General features: G+C 36.4%; 1 protein-coding gene across 3 annotated transcripts in view; it reads left to right on the top strand.

Moving 5' to 3' along the window:
- The window catches only part of LAMA2 (laminin subunit alpha 2), a 631,935-nt gene that overhangs the window by 356,955 nt on the left and 251,102 nt on the right, over nt 1-23,878 (top strand). For all 3 annotated transcript variants that reach the window (XM_057489270.1, XM_057489268.1, XM_057489269.1), the window contains 3 exons: nt 1,978-2,079; nt 3,526-3,737; nt 18,159-18,270. In XM_057489270.1, the coding sequence (XP_057345253.1) occupies nt 1,978-2,079; nt 3,526-3,737; nt 18,159-18,270 (426 nt within the window). The remainder of the gene's footprint in view (nt 1-1,977; nt 2,080-3,525; nt 3,738-18,158; nt 18,271-23,878) is intronic.

Raw genomic sequence — 23,878 nt, 5'->3', positions numbered from 1 at the left:
TCATTTTTATTACTATTATTATAATAAGCCTTCAGGAGAATAGATTGAATTAATTCTATTCCTTAGTTCATGTTTTCTATTATAATTGACCTGCATAAGGCCTCTTTTTCTATACAGTTATTTGTTCCTTTTTACCCCATTTTCACCCTCATTCTTCTCTCGTTATGTTATTTTATATACTATATGACTTTATAGCTGTTGTGAGTAGGTACAGAAACAACATTAACAAATGACATATTGTAAAAATCAAATATTTTTCTATTTCATCTAAAGTAAAAGCTTGAATATTCAAATTATATGTGTGTTGGCTCTTTTTATTGGCAAAATGGGAATTCTAATTTCAAGTTCCTTATATTTGGATGTACATGGTAATTTCTTAATTTAAATTTCTTAAATTATGAATTTAGGTCGACCTTTTCCTTTTTTTTTTAGGTAAGCATGTTCCAGAAAAGGAAAAACATGTAATCCCTAAGTTGTAAATAATCAAAAATAGATTTGCTCCAAAGTTTTGCAATATATAGATCCATGTCCCAATATCCTTCCCCAAAACTTCCTACCTCTAAATATTTTTATTAATTAAGAAAATCCTAAATAGTTTAGTCCTCTTATAAGTGTATAAAGCATTCTTTTCTACTGCCTTTCTAGATTCCTCTCATTGAGAAAATGTCTGGCTGATTCTGAACAAGCATGCTATGTGATATTTTGATGCTTATCTTAATAGAACCAAAAACCTTTCGTATAGATCACCCCTCATTATTCACAATAATGCCAAGTGCTATAGTCAAGGCAGATATTTATCATTTTATATATGAAAAGCATTAGAGTAGGAATATTTCTCAGTGGAGCAGGGGAATAGAAGTTTTCTGGATTTTAGTTCTTTATAGAGCTCTATGTGATGAGCTCTTAGAAGACATGGCAGAGCTGTAGTTTAGCGAGCTGTGTGCCATTCCCAATGGAACTACTCGGAGAGGAATCCGGGTTCCTCCTCCTCCATCCAGTGCATTGCCAGGAATTGCTCTGTGGTCAGGGTCTGCTGTGAAAGGCCCAGGAGAGCCAACGGCTGCAAAGCTGGGTCCCTGCTTGCTGGCACAGAGGAAACAGCAGAATACAAATCAGCTTTGTTTTATGAATATCGTTATTTACAAGGCTGGAGTGGAATTTTTTAAGAAGGGCTGCTGCATTTGCATTGAACCTGTCACTCAAACTTCAGTGTTGATTTCTGTCCTATAAATGATCTTGCTCTCCAATTTTTTTTTTCCTTTCTACAATGTTACTGTCAATGTCAGAAGATGAAAACCTCAAGCATCCCTTATGTGGGGTTTGGCATGCATATTGGAAGGGAAGAGTTTATTTAATGAAAATGAATAATAATATTTGTTCAAACTAAGTATATGTGATTATACAGGGGAAACAATCTTCTTTAGGAAATTTGATTGAATTTTATCATAATATAAAATTTGTTGCTATTCTTTTATTTTTCTTTGACCATCAACATTTTCTGGCTTATCTTATAGTCTATGTAAAGTCACTGTCAAATGGAGTGATGTCTTTGTTGAAAACATTCAGATCCTCAGAAAGTGAGTGACCCTCAGGGATGGGCAGAAATCTCTCATTCTCCAAAATCTTTTGACAAAGATCCTTCTCTGTTTGGAAATTGTAAAGCTCAAGCTATAGACTAAAAAAATGACAGTAGGGGCTGTGTTTAGTTCCATGGAACTTAATCTATTTCAGTAAGCCTGCAGCACTGGGGAAAATAATACATGAATTTATATTTGGGTCAGGCTTGCTCTTGATGGTAAGGTTCATATAAATGTTTCTCCTAAAGAATCGTGTGTCATTTTCACTCTGTACCTGTGATTTTTGCTTCTTCTAAATCCTGCCCTCTGGAACAATCAAATGGTTTTAAAATAATAAGTAAAATATGACTTACTAGCCTGTCTCATGTCCTCTAATGATTATACATCTCCTGTCTTGTAGCTCACAGCAGCTGGAGGACAATTGGCATTTACCATATCATATGACCTCAAAGAAGAGGAAGAAGATAGAGAACACATACTACAGTTCATGATTGTCCTAGAGGTAGAGTATGGAGAGGGTTCTTTATGTTCTACCATTTTAAATTCTTATTTGAGGTTATTCCTTGGTTTGGCATTGATTTACATACGGCTATAGAAAAATAAAATATTTTGGGAATTTTTAATGCCAGCCTTATGTCTCACCCTGAGACAAATGGGGTCAACTGAGTATATTCATTGGGTTCCAGTGATAAAGGAGACTTACAGACCAGATTTGGAATTTAAATTTAAAAAATGACCAAGTTCCTAAGAATGTAAGTATGGTGAAAGTGTTTAGGCAAACACTGATTCACATAGTTGTATTTTTTTTCCATCTAGCCTTTTTTTCAAGTAGATTTTTATCATCTGATTCTTTTTTTTTTATATTAGGCAGATGTAAATGAAAAAGGGGACTTGCTACTTTAGATGTAGTTAAATCTTCGTTTTAAAACTCGTAATATAGGTAAGAAATAGAAGAAACTGCTCTCAGGATTTGGAGGCATATAGGCAATTCCAACATGCTGGAAGCCTAAGGTTATTTTAGAAGCCTTACAGTTATCTTCCCTTCTCTCACCCTTTGCCATGCCCTCCCTCCATCACTCACACATGCTCAAAGGCACACTTGCATGCACGCTTACGTTCCAAATGGGTCTTTGTTGATTTAGCACCAAGCTCTGTTTTTCTTTGTTTTGAAGCTTTCATACATGTGAAGCAATGGCAAAATTCTTCCCCCCAAATAAATATTCCCAACTTAAGACAAAGTGGTCTGGAGGATGTGTATCGTGTGTGTGTGTGTGTGTGTGTGTGTGTGTGTGTGTGTCTTTGTCCATCAAACTAGAAGAAAATCTTAGAATTCCTTTGAGATAAAAGGAGTTCTCTAAATGTAATATTTGAGAAGCTATATATGATTAATATGAATGAGTTATGAAGGATAACCTAAATGACATAGGTCAGTCAGTATATTCCCTGTTATGATACCATTATCCTATTGTGACCATTAGACTACAGGGTTTATTCTTGTTTTTTTTTCCCCATATAGAAGAATTCCTTAAAGTAGTAGTTTGATATACTCTTCTAGGTTTTCCTTTCTATTTTCCTATACCACCCACATTCACCATAAAATAATGTACTTGAAATAAACAATTTTTGTGCACTTGTATAAAATCAAGGTATTTATAATCACATACATGTAAGAGTTGCCAGGTTTCTATTATTTCAGTGAATGGGGAAAGAAACATCGTGCACAGCCAAGCTTATACTTTGTAAAGCCTCCGGTTAAGGATGAATAGCAAATTGCCTTCTCTGTCTTTCATATATACCAGAAATACGCTGAATGACAGGAAATACCAATCTGAAATTAAAACCTCCTAGATAATCTACAAAGTATAAAACCCACATGTGGATCTTTTTTACCCTTCTATAAACCTTCTTTCCACAGTTTTACCTTTCCATGCTTTCTTTTGCCCTTTAGGGAAATGACTTGAGAATCAGCACAGCCCAAGATGAGGTGTATCTACAGCCATCTGAAGAACATATCCATGTATTGTCACTGAAAGAATTATTATTTGCCATACATGGCACAAATTTCCCAGTCAGTAGAAAAGAATTTATGACAGTGCTTGCGAATTTAAAGAGACTCCTCATTCAAATCTCAGGCAACCCTGGGATGGACACCGTCTTCAGGTAAACTCAGGAACTGCGCCTCCCGGTGTGGACACGTTTACCTTGGGGCAAACATGCATGTGACTTTGAAGATCTATAGAGTTTGTTGTCTTCAAATAGTAGATAGGAATACAGCACTGGTTTTCTGAAAAGTGCTTCTACTAAAGCTTTAAAACTTTAAATACCCAGATTGAATTTCTCTTAGCTCTTTTTAATATTGATGATTCTTCTGCAATTCTGCCAAATTGTGTGATAAAAAATGATCCCTCTAAAGAGAACTGCTACTGGAAAACAAAGTCCCCTTTACCATGATGCAGACAGTAGGAAACCAAAGAAATAAAATCCCAAAGTACGCACATTCTGAAAGTGATTTGCAAAATATTTTCTTCCATTAATTAACTAGTTTCCAACTTAAGAGTCGATAGTTTGTAGTAAGAAATATAAACACCTTCATTTAAATAACCTCAAGCCTCTTTTTAAAACACTAAGACTATAATGGTTACATGGTGTAAAGCAGAGTAGGAGCTTTGGAGCCACCCTGACGAAGAATTTAATGAGCTCCGTTGCTTATTAAATGTGTGACCTTTGGGAAGTGATTGGTCCTTGTGGAAACTTGATTTCTTCAAGTGTAAAGTGGAGATAATAGTGTCTACCTTTCAGGGTAGCTGTGAATAATTATGTAAAGTGTTCATTACTTAGAACTAACCTCCCAAAGTTTAGTTCCTTTTTTTTTCTTAAAGAGAGAACTCCCTGACTTGAACCAAATGTGCCCATATCTGACTGTGAGATGCTATGCATTCAATTTTTGAAATGGTGACCTATTTCTCTGACAAAATTTAAACTCCAACTGTGTCTGAATGAACTCTTTTCCCGTTTTCTTTTCTACTCTAATAATAAACACAAGATATCATGGTAACTTTCTCCTAAATCAGATTAAGTTAGATGAACAAGTGTGGCCCAGACTGACAACTTGGCACACCCATCATCAAAGCGATGTCTCTAGTGCTGGTTTATCTGCAGAGGGCTTTTGTTATTGTTGGTGTCCCACACCCTTGTCATTGCTTGTGCCACCTCATTTGTTTTTCACTTGTAGTATTTCAACTAAATGCAATCATTCTTAGTGTCTGCTGAAGGCAGGCACCGCAGATTCATAAACAGCACCATTGGCAAATAGTGCCCATCTTTTGCATAGGCAGTTCTGTTAGAAGCTGGGTTAAAATGCCATGAAGATGAGAAGCAGCACTTAGGAATTAATTGTGTTTTTTCTCATTTGGTAAATAGAGATTGTCACGATGTTTAAACAGTACAAAGAGACGAGTCCTCTGGCTTTCAAAGTGATTGACAATCAAACTGACAAAAAATGGCTCTGGGGCCTATTTATTTTTGTCAGCATTGCTTCTCAGACGAGTTGATCCAAAGGGTTTTCCCCTGATTTATGTCAGATAATTTCAGTGTCTACCCATCAAAATCATCAGTTGCATTTGGAGCCTGAAATTTTCCCATACATGAGGGATGTGTTCATAAAGCAAGGTTCTGTGAACCGACACAGCAGCTAATCCAAGTAAGTGTCCACTTCCTGCAGCCTGCATTACCTGCAGCACTGTGGTGCAAGAAGTAAAAGCCAGTGTCAGGTATGAAGCTCTTACCCACTTCAGGTGAGCTGAAAAGCAACATAAATCCTAAGTCAGTAAGCTTGTTATGTTTTATTTATCTCTGCTTTCCTGGTGAATTGAGTCATATTTGTAAAACATCACTTGAATCGATTTCAACTTGTCTTACACAGTAGGCTTCTGACTTGCTATATAGTTTGTGGGCAAACACAAGTAAATTGAAGCTATTGCAACAAAAATACATGTTAGATTTATTTAAGGAGGACTTATGTCCATGATAGTCCTCTCGGCAAATGGGCTTAGGTTTTCCAGTTAAGTGATTAGATGGAATGGAGTAACGGAAGGATTTTGACTTCCATCTTTAATTCATCTACTTAATAGCTGTAAACAGAAGGGTAACTCTGACCTCTTTGGATTTCAGTCACCTCATCTGTAAAATACCAAGTACAATTGCTTTGCAACTTCAAAAGGTCATTGTGAGAATGGAGTTAGAGGGGTGCAAGCACTTTGCTAATGGCAAATCAGCACACAAACTGGAAGTGTTTTTATCTACCCTGCACCTTTCCAGGGAATAACATTTTCTCCAAGTACCATTAAGACTTGGAGACACCTACTGTAAAGCATGTACTGGTATTTCCACAATTATGATAGTTTTTGCTGTCATTCTTTCCCAGAATACTGAGAAGCTTATACAGTAATACTAATTGTTTTTCTTTTCATTGTCCTCAATGGTAAGATGAAGATAAGAGAAAACATTCATTCTTCTTTTAAAAGCGTTTAAGAAGTCAACTTAACCTAATTGCACATCTTTCTCCTTTAAATAATCCAACCTCTAGATTTAGTAGCATCCTTGATATTTAACTCAAACAAAGGGCCTATTCAGCTTATTTGAACAACTATTAGGGATAGAACACTGCAAAAAAAATATTTTGTTTTCACCTAATAGTAGACATTAGTACATCTCATCAAATTTCCAATCTCCTAATTCTGGAATATTGCATTTCCCTAACCTTTGAGGGTAAATGTGGTCATGTGACCTGGTTTGCCCAATGGAGTGTGAGCAGAAGTGATTCCCCAACCTTGTCCTGCCCAGAAGAAGCATTGAATTGCCAGTATTAGATGCTCTGGAATTTATCCAGTAGCCAGATGATCAAAATAGCCTGAAATATTGGCAGCATCTGGAGGTCAGCTGCCTCTGCCCAGACCTGTATAGGATTTTACATGAGTAAACTTTTGTTTTCTGTTAAGCCACTGAGAATTTAGAGTTGTCACCACAGCATAATTACTGCACCCTTATCATGACTTTATTGTGATATACCCCACATGTCTTCATCACTTGAAAATAAATACAGAATCTTTTCAAGGCAAGATGTTTTCATATGACTTTTAGAGTAAATTTGTGTGTTTTTGAATCAAAAATATTCCACAGAATGTATATAATAAATAGACAAATCCTTGCAAAGAAAGGGGTATTTTGAAAATTATAGTAATAGTGTCAGGTACATAGTATGCTTCTTCCTTTGAAATTAATGACACAGGTAACCACATTTTGAAGAAATTATAGTGATGAAGCCTTTAGTACTTAAAAGAGATTTATGCAGTTCACTAGAGATCAGGCAGTTTGGTCAGCTACAGCCAGGATTTAAACCCACATGTGTTTCCGCCCCATTGTCTTAGACTATCTGGCAGATCTATTCTCTAGGTATTGCATTCATTCAGTCTGTCAACATTCACTGAACATCTTCCATATGTATCTTGCTAAGTCTCAGTTCCCTCTTCTTTAAAATGGCAGAAACTATATCTAACTTTAAAGATTAAAGGCTAAATGAGAACATTATATATTGAGAACACCTGACATCCTATCTAGCATACATTGGGAGGAAAGTAGGTTGACAAGATGATTTTGAAGACACACCGGGGTTTGAATTTGTGCCCTGCAGTTTGCTAACTGTATTACCTTGGCCAAACACTTTACTTCTCTGAGCCTCAGGTTCTTCATGTGTAAATGTAGATAAAAATGTGATTACCACAATGGGTTCATTCATAGTTAAATGAGATGTCTGTCAAGCCCCTACTATAGTACACAGAAGATAGTAGACTAAGCAGTAATTATTATGATATGGTAGTTCTAAGCTAAGCAAAGAGGATATGATGATAGGTAAATGATCATTGAATTCAAAGAAGGCATAATCTGTTATGAAGACAGACATGTCCAGTTACAACAGTATAACAAATAGTGTAAGAATGTGTGCAAAGTACAGACCGGTAGAGAGAAGGAAGAGATTAATTATATTAGCATTCAATATATTTTTGATGAATAGCTGCAATACTATCCGGTTCTGTCAGTTATTTTCCTTATGTGATGTGGGATTGAAAACATTGGTTGAAAATGTCCAGCTGCTTCCTCGATGGCCCACGTGGACGTTGACTGGGCCATTGAGTTGTTCTGTTGCCTTTCTAGAAATGGAATAAAAATTATCGGTTTCCTCCACTTGAGTAGTACTTTTTGAAACTTCCACAAGACAGAGGTTAAAGGAAGATCTGAGTCATCGTCTCTTGTTTTGACAAACCAAAATAGAAGAAAGCACCTGAACAGCAATAAAATATTTATCTATTTTAGTAACATTCATTTAAGGAGAATTATATGGAGGTCTTAAAAATAAAAAGAGGTTGATAGAAACAAATAATTTAAAGTTTTAAGAACAAAGTTCTTCTTCTTTCAGTGAATACTTTATATATATTATTTAAGTGTAACCTATCTAACTCTCATAGGAAATATAGCAAAACAAAATTTGAAGAACAATCTTTCAGTCAGCACCAGGACAATGATTCCAATATTAAATACTACCTTATGTAATTATGTATTTTCACTTCATCCATCATCTTATCTGTTTTTCCAACTCATAATAAGTAAAAATAGCCAGGTAAAACATTTGATTTAGTTTACACATCTTTGATACTTTGTGAATCTCCAAACTTTACTACTTTATTGCTGCCAGTGTTATGTATTTAAGGGAATGCGACCTGGTATCAAGGAAAGTGACCCTATTGAAGGAAAAAAATAAATAAACTGCAGTCCTTGTAACACTTAAAACTGCTAAAAACGTTAAAATCCCATTTGACAAATAGCAACCTGATGAACACTGGGGCTGCTCAGTGAATGCTAACGTGGAATATTGCTGGGAAAGATGTTTGAGTGTTGAAATTTCAAAGCGATTACATAGATTATGGAGAGGAACATCTGTTCAAGTCTTAATGAAGTTTAGCAATTCATTGAAAATATTTTTGTTTTTGTTTTGTTATATTCTGAATTGTTCTTTAAAGTAGTCTATTACTCATTTTTTCTGCTTTGGAACTTTTCCAGTAGTCTATCACTCAGTTTTCTACTTTGGAACTTTTCTTTAATTAATTCTATATTGAAAATCCTGAGACTATATAGAATATAATTGACAAGTCTATTTAGTAAATTATGACAGTCCTTTGTTTGATAAATCAACTAGTTTAACAATCATGAAATCATCTAATTCTGAAATTAAAGTCATCAGAAATGTAAGTTTATCTTGTGACAGTCCATTAATTGCAGGCAAGTAGATGTCACAATACGTTCAGATGAATTCTGACCTCTGGCCCCAAGTTTTAACTCTAACATTCTTCAATTTATTTTCTCTGTCAGATCAAATAAGTAATTTGTTTTCTACTTATCTTATTCATCTGAAATGTGAATACTAAGTTTTACTGTATCATTTGTCATGGGGGATGTTAGGCATTGTTTGTAATATAACTACATTCCATTCAGATATCCTTCATTTATTCTTTAATGTATGTATGTATGTATGTACACGTTTTGAGTCTTTTATCTACCATTCATCCATCCATCTATCCATATACACACTATCCATCTAGCCCATCCTTCCAAGAAAAGTGAATTGAGATGATCAGGCTGGAAGACACAACAGGGTTTTTGTTTTCCAGAAGTAACTCATAATTTCATGTGAACATAAGCAAGTACTGTCTTTAGTTTAGCAACTCTTCCGAACCCTATGTTGTCTTAAGAATTGCCAAATCCAGATATTCTACTCCCACATATATAGACTCAAAGGGATTAAAAACAGATTTTTGAGTAAAAATACTTACACATGAATGTTCATAGCAATACAGTTTACAGTAGCCAAAAGGTGGAAACAGCCAATCATTGATTAACAGATGAATGGATTAATAAAGTGTGGCATAGTCATACAATAGAATATTACTCACTTATAAAAAGGGATGATATATTGATACATCCTACAACATGGATGAACCTTGAAAACATTATGCTAACAGAGGGAAGCCAGATACAAAAGATCATGTGTTGTATGATTCCATTTCTGTGAAATATCCAGAATAGGTAAACCCATGGAAACAGAAAGTAGATTCGTGGTTACCAGGTGATGATGGAACGATTTAATATGGAGTAACTGTTTAATAGGTACAGGGTCTCCTTTTTGGGCTGATGAAAATGTTTGGAACTAGATAGAAGTATGCACAGCATTGTGAATGTATTAAATGACACTTTGAAATGGTTAATTTTATGTTATATAAATTTCATCTCAATTAAAAGAGAAAGAATTGCCCGTGAAACTTCATGTACATGTTTATCTGGTAGGGAAAAAAAAGACCATTTAGGGATTTTCTAAAAATTTCTGTGTAATCTGACCACTGTAAAACAGTAATTTTTAATGCTTATCAGTTTAAGACCTTCTATAAGATTGCCCAAACTGTGCCTCCACAGAAGAAAATATTCGAGAAACAGTGTGGGATGAATTAATCTATACCTAAAGATAATCTGCTTGTCTTTGGAGGATGCCAGCTAGCACTCAGCATCTAGGATGATCCCATCAAACTGCCTGTTTTCTGATATTTCAATAGTTGATTTTCTTTTTCTACTTCCCAGTAAAGCATGAACTCATATGTATTCCAAGGTACTATCAAGTGTCTAGTACTAGGAAAGTGGGGGTGAAAACAATAATGATTTTAGAAATTGTAGCTGAATGGATTACAACTTGGTTAAATCTGTCACTTTAAAAAAAATTTTGGTATCATTAATCTACAATTACATGAGGAACATTATGTTTACTAGACTCACCCCATCACCAATTCCCCCTGACATACCCCATCACAGTCACTGTTCATCAGTGTAGTAAGATGCTATAGAATCACTACTTGTCTTCTCTGTGTTGCACAGCCCTCCCTGTGCCTGCCCCACATTATACATGCTAATCGTAATGCCCCTTTTCATTCCCCCCCTTATCCCTTCCTTCCCACACATACTCCCCAGTCCCTTTTCCTTTGGTAACTGTTAGTCAATTCTTGGGTTCTGTGAGTCTGCTGCTGTTTTGTTACCTCAGTTTTTTCTTTGTTCTTATACTCCACATATGACTGAAATCATTTGGTATTTGTCCTTTTCCACCTGACTCATTTCACTGAGCATAATACCCTCCAGCTCCATCCATGTTGTTGCAAATGGTAGGATTTATTTTCTTCTTAAGGCTGAGTAATATTCCATTGTGTATATGTACCACATCTTCTTTATCCATTCATCTACTGATGGACATTTAGGTTGCTTCCTTTTCTTGTCTATTGTAAACAATGCTGTGATAAATGTAGGGGTTCATCCATGTCTTTTTCAAATTGGGCTGCTGCATTCTTAGGGTAAATTCCTAGAAGTGGAATTCCTGGGTCAAATGGTATTTCTATTTTGAGTTTTTTGAGGAACCTCCACACTGCTTTCCACAATGGTTAAACTAGTTTACATTCCCACCAGCAGTGTAGGAGGGTTCCCTTTTCTCCACTACCTCATCAACATTTGTTGTTTGTCTTTTGGATAGTGGTGATCCTTACTGGTGTGAGGTGATATCTCATTGTGGTTTTAATTTGCATTTCTCTGATGATTAGCAATGTGGAGCATCTTTTCATGTGTCTGTTGGCCATCTGAATTTCTTCTTTGGAGAACTGTCTGTTCAGCTCCTCTGCCCATTTTTTAATTGGATTATTTGCTTTTTGTTTGTTGAGGTACATGAGCTCTTTATATATTTTGGATGTCAACCCTTTATTGGATCGGGATGTCATTTATGAATATATTCTCCCATACTGTAGGATACCTTTTTGTTCTATTGGTGGTGTCCTTTGCTGTACAGAAGCTTTTCAGCTTGATATAGTCCCACTTGCTCATTTTTGCTTTTGTTTCCCTTGTCCGGGGAGATATGTTCATGAAGAAGTCACTCATGTTTATGTCCAAGAGATTTTTGCCTATGTTTTTTTCTAAGAGTTTTATGGTTTCATGACTTACATTCATGTCTTTGATCCATTTCGAATTTACTTTTGTGTATAGGGTTAGACAATGATCCAGTTTCATTCTCTTACATGTAGCTGTCCAGTTTTGCCAACACCAGCTGTTGAAGAGGCTGTCATTTCCTCATTGTATGTCCATGGCTCCTTTATCATATATTAATTGACCGTATATGTTTGGGTTAATATCTGGGCTCTCTATTCTGTTCCACTGGTCTATGGGTCTGTTCTTGTGCCAGTACCAAATTGTCTTGATTACTGTGGCTTTGTAGTAGAGTTTGAAGTTGGAAAGTGAGATCCCCCCCCACTTTATTCTTCCTTCTCAGGATTGCTTTGGCTATTCAGGGTCTTTTATCATTCCATATGATTTTAAAACTATTTGTTCCAGTTTGTTGAAGAATGCTGTTGGTATTTTGATAGGGATTGCATTGAATCTGTAGATTGCTTTAGGCAGGATGGCCATTTTGACAATATTAATTCTTCCTAACCAAGAGCATGGAATGAGTTTCTATTTGTTAGGGTCCTCTTTAATTTCTCTTAAGAGTGTCTTGTAGTTGTCAGTGTATAGGTCTTTCACTTCCTTGGTTAGGTTTATTCCTAGGTATTTTATTCTTTTTGATGCAAATGTAAATGGAATTGTTTTCCTGATTTCTCTTTCTGTTAATTCATCATTAGTGTGTAGGAAAGCAACAGATTTCTGTGTATTAATTTTGTATCCTGCAATTTTGCTGAATTCAGATATTAGTTCTAGTAGTTTTGGAATGGGGTCTTTAGGGTTTTTTATGTACAATATCATGTCATCTGCAAATAGTGACAGTTTGACGTCCTCTTTACCAATCTGGATGCCTTGTATTTATTTGTTTTGTCTGATTGCTGTGGCTAGGACCTCTGTACTATGTTGAATAACAGTGGGGAGAGTGGGCATCCCTGTGTTGTTCCTGATCTTAGAGGAAAAGCTTTCAGCTTCTCACTGTTAAGTATGATGTTGGCGGTGGGTTTGTCATATACGGCCTTTATTATGCTGAGGTACTTGCCCTCTATACCCATTTTGTTGAGAGTTTTTATAATGAATGGATGTTGAATTTTGTCAAATGCTTTTTTAGCATCTATGGAAATGATCATGTGGTTTCTGTCCTTCTTTTTGTTGATGTGGGGGTTGATGTTGATGGATTTTCGAATGTTGTACCATCCTTGCATCCCTGCGATGAATCCCACTTGATCATGGTGTATGATCCTCTTGATGTATTTTTGAATTTGGTTTGCTAATATTTTGTTCAGTATTTTTGCATCTATGTTCATCAGGGATATTAGTCTGTAATTTTCTTTTTTGGTGGGGTCTGTGCCTCGTTTTGGTATTAGGGTTATGCTGGCTTCATAGAATGAGTTTGGAAGTATTCCCTTCTCTTCTATTTTTTGGAAAACTTTAAGGAGAATGGGTATTATGTCTTCTCTACATGTCTGATAAAATTCAGTGGTGAATCCATCTGGCCCAGGGTTTTGTTCTTGGGTAGTTTTTTGATTACTGATTCAATTTCTTTGCCGATAATTGGTCTGTTTAGATTTTGTGTTTCTTCCTTGGTCAGTCTTGGAAGGTTGTATTTTTCTAGGAAGTTGTTCATTTCTTCTAGGTTTTGCAGCTGGTTAACATATACATTTTCATAGTATTCTCTAGTAATTTTTTGTATTTCTGTGGGGTCCATCATGATTTTTCCTTTCTCATTTCTGATTCTGTAGATGTGTGTAGATTCTCTTTTTCTCTTAATAAGTCTGGCTAGAGGCTTATCTATTTTGTTTATTTTCTCAAAGAACCAGCTCTTGGTTCCACTGACTTTTTTCTGTTGTTTTATTGTTCTCAATTTTATTTATTTCTACTCTGATCTTTATTATGTCCCTCCTTCTGCTGACTTTGGGCCTCATTTATTCTTCTTTTTCCAGTTCTAATAATTGTGACTTTAGACTATTCATTTGGGAATGTTCTTCCTTCTTTAGATAGGCCTGGATTGCTATATACTTTCCTCTTAGAACTGCTTTCACTGCATCCCATCAAAGTTGGGGCTTTATGCTGTCAGTGTCATTAGTCGCCATATATTGCTTGATCTCTGTATTAATTTGGTCATTGATCCATTGATTATTTAGGAGCATGTTGTTAAGCTTCCATGTGTTTGTAAGCCTTTTTGTTTTCTTTGTACAATTTATTTCTAGTTTCATGCCTTTGTGGTCTGAAAAGTTGGCTGGTAGAATTTCAATCTTTTTGAATTTACTGAGGCTTCTTTATGGCCTCGTATGTGGTCTATTCTGGAGAATGTTCCATGTGCACTTGAGAAGAATGTGTATCCTGCTGATTTTGGGTATAGAGTTTTATAGATGTCTATTAGGTCCATCTGTTCTAGTGTGTTGTTCAGTGCCTCTGTGTCCTTACTTGTTTTCTGTCTGGTGGATCTGTCCTTTGGAGTGAGTGGTGTGTTGAAGTCTCCTAGAATGAATGTATTTCATTCTATTTCCTCCTGTAATTCTGTTAGTATTTGTTTCACATATGTTGGTGCTCCTGTTTTAGGTGCATATATATTTATAATGGTTATATCCTCTTGTTGGGCCGACCCCTTTATCATTATGTAGTGTCCTTCTTTCTCTCTTGTTACTTTCTTTGTTTTGAAGTCTATTTCATCTGATACCAGTGCTGCTACACCTGCTTTTTTCTCCCTATTGTTTGCATGAAATATCTTTTTCCATCCCTTGACTTTTAGTCTGTGTATGTCTTTGGGTTTGAGTTGAATCTCTTGTAAGCAGCATATAGATGGGTCTTTGCTTTTTTTATCCATTCTGTTACTCTGTGTCTTTTGATTGGTGCATTCAGTCCGTTTACATTTAGAGTGATTATTGAGAGATGTGTACTTATTGCCATTGCAGGTTTTAGATTCGTGGTTAGCAAAGGTTCAAAGTTAGCTTCTTTACTATCTAACTGTCTAACCTAACTCACTTTTTAAGCTTTTATAAGCACAGTCTGATGATTCTTTATTTCTCTCCCTTCTTATTCCTCCTCTTCCATTCTTTATATATTAGGTATTTTATTCCATGTTCTTTTGTGTTTCCTTTGACTGCTTTTGTAAGTAGTTGATTTTATTTTTTGCCTTTAGTTAGTATATGGTTTGTCTGCTTTCTTTGCAGACAATTTTATTTTTATTTTCTCTGGTGACATCTATTTAGCCTTAGGAGTACTTCCATGTAGAGCAGTCCCTCTAAAATACCCTGTACAGGTGGTTTGTGGGAGGCAAATTCCCTTAACTTTTGCTTTCCTGGGAATTGTTTAATCCCTTCCTTCATATTTAAATGATAATCGTGCTGGATACAGTATTCTTGGTTTAAGGCACTTCTGTTTCATTGCATTAAATATATCATGCCATTCTCTTCTGGCCTGTAAGGTTTCTGTTGAGAAGTCTGATGATAGCGTGATGGGTTTTCCTTTGTAGGTGACCTTTTTTCTCTCTCTGGCTGCCTTTAATATTCTGTCTTTGTCTTTGATCTTTGCAATTTTAATTATTATGTGTCTTGGTGTTTTTCTACTTGGGTTCCTTGTGTTGGGAGTTCTGTGGGTCTCCATGGTCTGAGAGACTATTTCCTCCCCCTGTTTGGGGATGTTTTCAGCAATTATATCTTCAAAGACACTTTCTGTCCCTTTTTCTCTCTCTTCTTCTTCTGGTACCCCTAAAATGTGAATATTGTTCTGTTTGGATTGGTCACACAGTTCTCTTAATATTCTTTCATTCTTGGAGATCCTTTTGTCTCTGTCTGCATCAGCTTCTCTGTGTTCCTGTTCTCTGATTTCTATTCCATTAACAGCCTCTTGCACCTCATCCAGTCTGCTCTTAAGTCCTTCCAGAGATTGTTTTATTTCTGTATTCTCCCCCTCAACTTTATCCTTTAACTGTTGTATATTTCTCTGCAGTTCCATCAGCATGGTTATGACCTTTATTTTGAATTATTTTTCAGGGAGATTGGTTAAATCTATCTCCCCAGGCCCTTTCTCAGGGGTTGTCTGGATAATTTTGGACTGGACCAAATCCTTCTGTGTTTTCATGGTGATAGCGGTGGCTGTAGGCAGGTAGCGCATGTGTCAGTTGGGAGAACAAAGTCCTTTCCTGCTTGCTGGTCACCTTGCCCTTCTCCGCTGTCTGTGTCAGTTACCCGCACTCCTGGAGCAGCCTCCAGATTAATACCCTAAGCTGCTTTAGGCGGGGTCACTGTCAGGGTAGCAAAGAGCCCTTTGGGGAGTGGCAGGTGCTCTGGGTGTGCTCTCCTACAAAAGCAACACCCCTGCCGGGCAGCTGCGTGCTGTCACCGGCCTTTGGGCCTGGCCCAGGCGGCTATGCGCCGGGAGGAGATTCTGGAAAGCTGCTGGGGGCACGGTCGCTCCCAGGCCAATCAGTCGCTGCCGCCACGGGCTCCCACGGGCTGCTCCGGGGCCACTCACTTGGCCGCCGCCACCACCGCCACCGGCTCATGCACTACTGGGCCAGTGTTTCGGGGTCCGTGCAGCCTGGGGGAATGACTGGCTGGCTGCTTACCATGAGAGGCTTCAGAGCTGAGCTGCTGCCTAGAGGGGTAGGTTGCCTGGAGTTCCCCAGGCTTCCCAGCTGCTGGGCTGAGTGTGCCGGGATGATTCCATCCAGCTGTGAGCTCCCTGTCCCTTTTAGATTTTCAAAAAGCATTTGCTTTTCTTTTGTCCCAGGGGTGGCGGTTGCGGGTACCTGCTCACAGATTTTGCCCTTCCGTTTCTTTAATATCCAGCACACTGTGCACCATGTGTCTGTGCTCCTTGTGCAGATTACTAGAGCTGGTTGTTTAGCAGTCCCGGGCTTTCACTCCCTCCCTACTCTGACTCCTTTCTTCCCACCAGGGAGCTGGGATCGGTTGTGGGGGCGGTGCTTAGGTCCTCCCAGGCCGCAGCTTCTATCTTACCCCCTTCATGTGATGCTGAGTTCTCGCAGATGTAGATGTAGCCTGGCTGTTGTACTGTATCCACTGGTCTCTCTTTTAGGAATAGATGCATTTGTTGTATTTTTAAAGTATACATATTTTTGGGAGGAGATTTCCACTGAACTACTCACACTGCCATCTTGGCTCCTCCCCCCAAATTTGTCACTTTTAAACAAACATTTAATGAGCCCATTAGCTGTGTTCTCTGGATTGATTACAGCAGGGATTCCCAAATATGGAAAGCTCTTTGATAAGTGTGAATTACCAATTAATAAAAATCTATCACCATTCTTCAGAAAGCAACTTATAATGCAATAGTTAGTTAGATCTTTCTTGTGGTTAAAGGGTGGATGTATATGTTATAGAGGTTTATTGTTGTAACAATTATTATAAGAATCAATAGCAGTCATTTAATTGTATACCCTTAAGAGTTTATTTAAAATTTATTTTAATACATTAAAATCTCAAAAAGCTTGATTTGGGGATACAAATAGTATTTCTTGTACTACTCATGTAGTCATTTTTTATCCTGTTTCAAAAGTCAATGGGAATATGTTTATAAAATGCCTGATAGTTATCACCTACTATGTATTATGTATACTGTATCAAAAGTTTTATATTCATTATTTGCTTTAATCAAGCTTATGATGTATAGATTTTTATATTATCTCCATTACTGAGATGAGAATATTGTGGCCTAGAGAAATAAAGTAATTTTTCCTAGGCTACGGGACTGGAAAATGTCAGAGACAGGATATGAATCCTGGTCTGACTCCTTGTCACACATACATACATAATGTATAACACAGAAAGAAAACCACTAACATAACAGCGCTTTTCAATTTAACCAAATCAACTTTTCCCCAAATAATAAATGGTACCAAATCATTGTGCTAAAATCACCAGATTGTACAGAAATACCAGTAAATGAAACCCACAGATACAGAGAACAATTAATTTAATTTAGGCCCAAAACAAATTTAGAAAATAGTTCTAATTCAACTAAGCCCTTGAGAAAGTTTCACTTTTACCTACCAATATGCAGATTTATATCTGAGAAAAATAAACCAAAGTAGCTTCCATCTTTTCTTTTCTTTTTCTTCCAACTTTCCTTTCAATTTAAAGCTAGACTGAATATTAATATTGCCTCCTTCTGTTTTTCTAGTTTAAATGTTAAAATAGATCAGCCATATGAATGTTTTCTGTTTTAAAAATCCCTTCAACTACATTATTTTAAACTATCTCCAAAAAAGGAAATCAAAAGACACAGCCAAAAACCATGAAATGAGCAAGAATGTCCTCCTATCTTTCCAGCACTGGATGTGGTGGTGGTGTTGGTGAGCACTTTTAACTGGGCAGACTACCTAGTATAATAAATGCCAGAGCTTCTAGTTATGGATATTCATTAACCTGCTTTCTCAACACAGCTACTTTACTTGGATTTACATCATTGCTATTATACTATTCCTCAAGCTGTATAAGACTTAAGCACTTGTTTACTTATTTAGCATCTTTTTTCTTTCCACCACAGGCTGAGCTCTGTTAGCCTTGAGTCCGCTGTCCCTTATCCTGCTGACGGGAGCACTGCAGCAGCTGTGGAGGTCTGTCAGTGTCCTCCTGGGTATACTGGTTCCTCTTGTGAAGTAAGTTTGCAGGAATATACCCTCTGGGCCTTCTGTGTGCCTTCAACATTGCTTTCAAGAAACTGTTCTGAAAAGAGTTTTGTTTTTCCATCAATGATTGCACAAATGATAATGTAGTGCTTAAGGAAGAAACTTGAATATTTGCCAAAGTCATGGGTTTAAATAGAGTGCTACTCACAGAATGTCATCGTGAAATTATGTTTCTGTTTGCGATATTTTACCTGATTCTAGCTGAAAATCTGATGTTTTCATTAATGTTTATTCCCTATTTAATTGGTTGATAAAGTAGGATGGATGATACCAAAATAATATTTGATATTTCAAAATAATTTCCCTTAATTTCCACCTCAGTACTTACCAAGAATTTAACACTAATTTTTTTTAACTTTCTTACATTTTTCAATCCTGCGTACTACAATTTTCCTCTATTTTATTCCTAAGAATATCATAAATTCAATCATCTGAAGGATACAATCATTAAAATGTCAAAAACATAGCATATGGAAAAAAATACCTTGATCTAGAAAACTCCTACATGTCTTTCACTTGCTTAGCAATTAAAGTATGAGGTATTTATTGTTGTCTCAATATTCTGGGCATTACTAAGATGAATGTTTCTCACTTAATGACACAGTGTATCATTTTAAGGTAATAATTTTTATTTGCTTCTTTGTAATTTTTTCAGGTAGTTTGGAAATTAGTTTTACTTGAAACCTTGTCAAAAAATATAGACACCGTTTTCCTGATAGAGGGCATGGTTGCAGATATATAAGCTTAAATTCTTTAAAAGTGGTACCTTTAAGGAGTCATTTGAGTGTACCAAGATGTTCCACTTCAACATACTACCACATTATTCCATTTATAGAAATACTCTGGGCATTGCTTTGTCAGTTCTCTTGTACTTTAAAATAATGCATGCTTCCAGAGGATGCTCAAGGTATAGATTCAGATTTGTGACAAATGTGTTTTCTTTAATGGGGCTCGGATTCACCTATCTAGAAATAAAATTAAATGTGATTCATTGCGGTACACTATTTTCCAAAATTCATGTAGAGAGGAGAAAAATACTCATGAAAATGAATTAGCTCTGTCAACCTAAATTTGATTTTACATGTAAAATACATGCTGTATTTGATGAAACTTATTCTTTTATTAAGATGCTAGCAGTTTTTATTTCAAACCAGGAGGCTCTCTTTGAACCTCAAGTTCTTATTTCAAATGAAATAATAAATGTCTGGATTCTATTCTTGCCTTGATATTTACTCCCACATTAGTTATTCTCAGTTCTCTTCATCATTTTTTATGCAAGTTCCAAATGTATAAAATTGTCTGAATATTAGAGTTGTTTAATTGGCTATGCTTTTTGCTTCTTCTTTCCTTTCTTCAAATATATTTGTTGAGAATCTTTGGTACGTTCTGCACTAGATGGTGAGGGGATTATCAAGAAGATTGCGTCATCATCCCTGTCTTTAAAGAGCCAGAAATCTATTTAGGGAAACAGGAAAATACTTATGAAAAGCTGGATCACAGCACTGTATAATTAAGGGACCAGTAAGTGGTACAGAACGTAAGTGCAATAATCATTCAAAGAGGTGAGCAATTCTTGTGGAGAGAGATGTCACAGAAAGTATCCTGGAGTGGAAAAACCTCAGACTAGATGCTAAACAACGGTAACAATTAGGTAGGAAGAGAGAAGCAGGTGAGCGTGGAAGAGTCAGAACAAAGAAGCAAAGGAGGGATAACAAAAGCTTTCTGTGCCTATCACACAGTAATTGATAGAGTTATTCTGAAATCCATAAAAGAATTTGGTTGAATCAGAAAACAAAGAATTCTGGAAAAACAATGAAGCTTCTGTCTTCATTTCTTCTAATAATCGTCTTTTTTTCTTTGTCAAACTTCCTACCCCTGGTCTCACTATTATCCATTCCTATCCTTTCCTGATTTCATTTGCTTTTTTATTGAGTTCATAAAGCCAGTCACTCTAGCTTTATTATCGCTAATATCACAGACCCCTTAAAAGCTAAGTAATCTCCTAAAACATGAGTGCCTTAACTCTGGTCACCAAAGCCAGTCACACGCCTCCATTATAAAATCACTGTTAATCGATGTAAATGTAATATAAAATCAATACTGATTCAGAATCTTTTTTTCTCATTTCTACTTCACTTCTCATATGTCCCTTCATGGCTCATCTTTCAAATATTTTCTTACTTTAGTACCATCATAATTCATTTCACTTGACATGTGAGACAAGTGAAGAACTGAAAGCAAAGTGGAGTGCTGAAAAAAGAAGTGTTTTCATTCAAATCTGTTTCCTCTTCTAGATGATGGAAATAATATTAACCACTTCATTTAGGTATTCACACTTGCATTTAGCTAACAGATATTGATGACCATGTATTTTGAGACCATCAAGACTCTAGACATGGATGATGATGATGTAATGAACAATACAGATATAGTCCCTGTCCTCAAGGACATTGCATTTATTGGGCTAGACAATATGCCAGAAAGTAAATTTAAATAAATGTAATTTATGTCATGAAGAAAATAAACAGGTACCTTAGTAGAGCTACTGAAAATGGGTATAGGAATATTGGGTGAGGGGAGCTGCTTTATAAAAGGTTGACAGGAAAGGCTCTCCAAAGTGATAACATCTAAACTGAGTGAAAGAATGAGAGGGTCACTTATGTAAAAGATGCTGAGGAGGCCCTTACAACACTAAAGTATGTTTTCTACCTTTATCTTGCATCTACCTACCACTTCAGCATTTTATTAAAAATAATAATAATAATAATATAAGGGAGAAATGTGGGATTCACATATAAATCAAGTATAAAGATCAAATGAATATACATATTTGACCTGATTGTTTATAGTTCATAATGCGTGATCAAAACCAAAAGTTTCTGTGATGACTGCCCTTGTACTGTTCACCATGTAAGAACTTATTCACTATGTAAAAATTTGTTCACCATGTAAGAACTTGTTCGTTATGCTTCTGAAGATTGGAGACTGATGAGAATTAGGCTTGGGGTGGATTAATGATTGTGCATTGAGTCCCCTATACAGAATTTTATTGTTGTTAACAACCATTTGATCAATAAATATGAGAGATGCCCTCTCAAAAAAAAACAAAAAAAAAAAAAAACAAGAAAAAAAGATGCTGAGCAGGAAGTGGAATAGAGCTTGGAGTCTGCAAAGACCTGAAAGAGAACAAGTGTGACTGAAGGTTTGTAATGGAGAGAGTGGCACAAGGTCTGAATGGAGGAGCCAGCTATTCAAAACTTTGCATGTGTGATAAAAATTTGGGATTTTATTCTAAGTGCAATGGAAAATCATGAGAATGTTTTAAAGTTGGGCTAGTGCCATGTTCTGAATTTTAGTTTTTGAAAAAAAAAAGTCATGATGATGAAGTATGAAGAACAGACTGTAAAAGAGCAAGAATGGTAGGAAGGAGAATGGTTAATATGGTGTTGTGGTAGCATATAGTGATGATAATGGTTTGTGTTAGGATAATGTCAGGGGATGTTGAAAGACTTGGGTTTATTCTATATGTATTTCAGTACTAGGACCAATAGGATTTACTGATTACATACAAGTGGAGAGTTGAAGAAAATAAAATATTTAAAAATGAGTCATAGATTACTAGCTTGAGCGATTGGATATGATGCCATTTAATGAGTTGGGGAAGACCCAGAGAGGAAAGCTGTGGGGGCAGGATGGCATCAACAGTCTATCTTAGAAATACTAGGTTTGAAAAGTCTGTGAAATACAGATGTAAATGCAAAGTTAGATTACTCAAATCTTGAACTCAGTATCTCTCTGGCCTAGAGTTATGTCTTTGGAAGGCATCATCAACTATGGGACTGAATAAAATTACCTAGGAGAGAGTGTGAGAAAGAGAAAAAGTGGCCAAGCCCCCAGGAGCTCATGAGAGTAAGAAGTAGGGTGAAGGCAGAGGACCCAGCAAAGAGAAAGGGCAGAAACTGGACTGGGGAGTCATGGAAGTTGAGGGCAGAGGTCATTCAAGGCAGAAAGTCTTGACCTAAGCCAAATGTTGATGAGAGCTCAGGGACATTGTAATCCCAGAATTGTCCACTGATTTGGGTTCCTGGAATGTGGTGACATGGTCAAGAGCAGTTTTAATTGAGTAGTAGTGGTGCAAGACAGATTAGAGTGGAAAGAACCATGAAAGGGAAGTGAGGAAGAAAAAGCTTTTTAGAGTCATTTTGCTGAAAAGAAAAATAGGTAACTGGAAAGGTAAGGGATGTTAAGGAATTAATTTTGTCACTTTTGTTATGTCTGCTAGTTAAGTTTTGATGGGAATACTTGGTCGCATTTTTGAGTTGATGGTAATGATCCAATTACTATCCAAAAGAAAGCTATTCCTGATGTAGCCCAGAGAGGGAATATTGGAAAGATAACAGATGATAGGATACAGATTCTAGATGGAGTGATAATCTTTCGAGGAAAAAAAATCCTGCATGGCTCACCCCAGTGTACCAGCGGGGAATATGGCAAATGGTGGTCTATGATTATGCTTGTGGACTTGATAGTGGAAGGGTGGCTTCCAGTGCCTTTAGTTTTCTCTGTGACTAATGAGATGTGATCACCAGCTGAGAGGTGTAAGGAATCGGGGAGTTTGAAGAAAGAGGGTCAGCATGAGTAGTACATTTGCAAAGTATAGATTTTTTTTTTAGTTTTTCAAGGACAATACTATGAATATTTGTCCTTAAAACAGTAAATCAGTTCTCTCCCTGTTATCAACACCCTTAATTTCTACCCTTTTTCAGGAGCATAGCTTCCCCAGTTTTTAGAAATAAGTATTACAAAAGGAAATATCTGCTATAATGAACTTATGGTGGCACATACTTTAATAGGGAGGAATTACTAGAAAGAGATAGAAAATTGACACTGTTTTTTGCACTGCCTATATTCAGAGGGAAGTCACTTTTGCTTTCCTAGTGTCAACTTTCTCTCTTTTTCCAATAATTCCTCCCTATTAAAAAATATTTGCCACTTTAGGTTCAGTATAGCAGATATTTACTTTTGTAATAAAAACTGGGGAAGTTACACTCCTGGAAGAGGGTAGAAATTAAGGATCTTGATAACAAGGAGAGAACTGATTTACTGTTTTCAGGACAATTATTCATAGTATTGTCCTTGAAAAGCTTTTTAAAAGTATCAGTACATCCTTTTTTATGTGTTTGTTATCGATGTTCCAATTTGGGAGTCTGCGTATCCTGAGGCAGAAGGAACATTTCCAACAATACACACCACAATTCTATATACTTTATTACTTCAGTGGTTTCTCTCTTGTCTCCATTTTCAACTGGGAAAAAAAAAAAAACTTTTCAGGCTATATTATATTGAAGTTAACCATCCAGAAACAGAGTAAATAATGCACAAAAGGCAAATATAACTTGAGGGAGATCATAAGCTCCTAGAGGGCAGCAGTGTTTGACCCCCTTATTTGGTATCCCATCCAGTTTATAGTAACCCCCACAGAAGGGAAACTTCATTAAGGGTGATGGCAGACTTAGAGCTGTCATGACGCTCTAGGTACTCTAAGACCCTTCTAAAATCAGAAGTCCATTTTTATATA

The sequence above is a fragment of the Manis pentadactyla genome, chromosome 12 (assembly GCF_030020395.1).
Source record: "Manis pentadactyla isolate mManPen7 chromosome 12, mManPen7.hap1, whole genome shotgun sequence".
Taxonomy (NCBI): domain Eukaryota; kingdom Metazoa; phylum Chordata; class Mammalia; order Pholidota; family Manidae; genus Manis; species Manis pentadactyla.
This window is presented reverse-complemented; position numbering and strand designations above follow the sequence as displayed.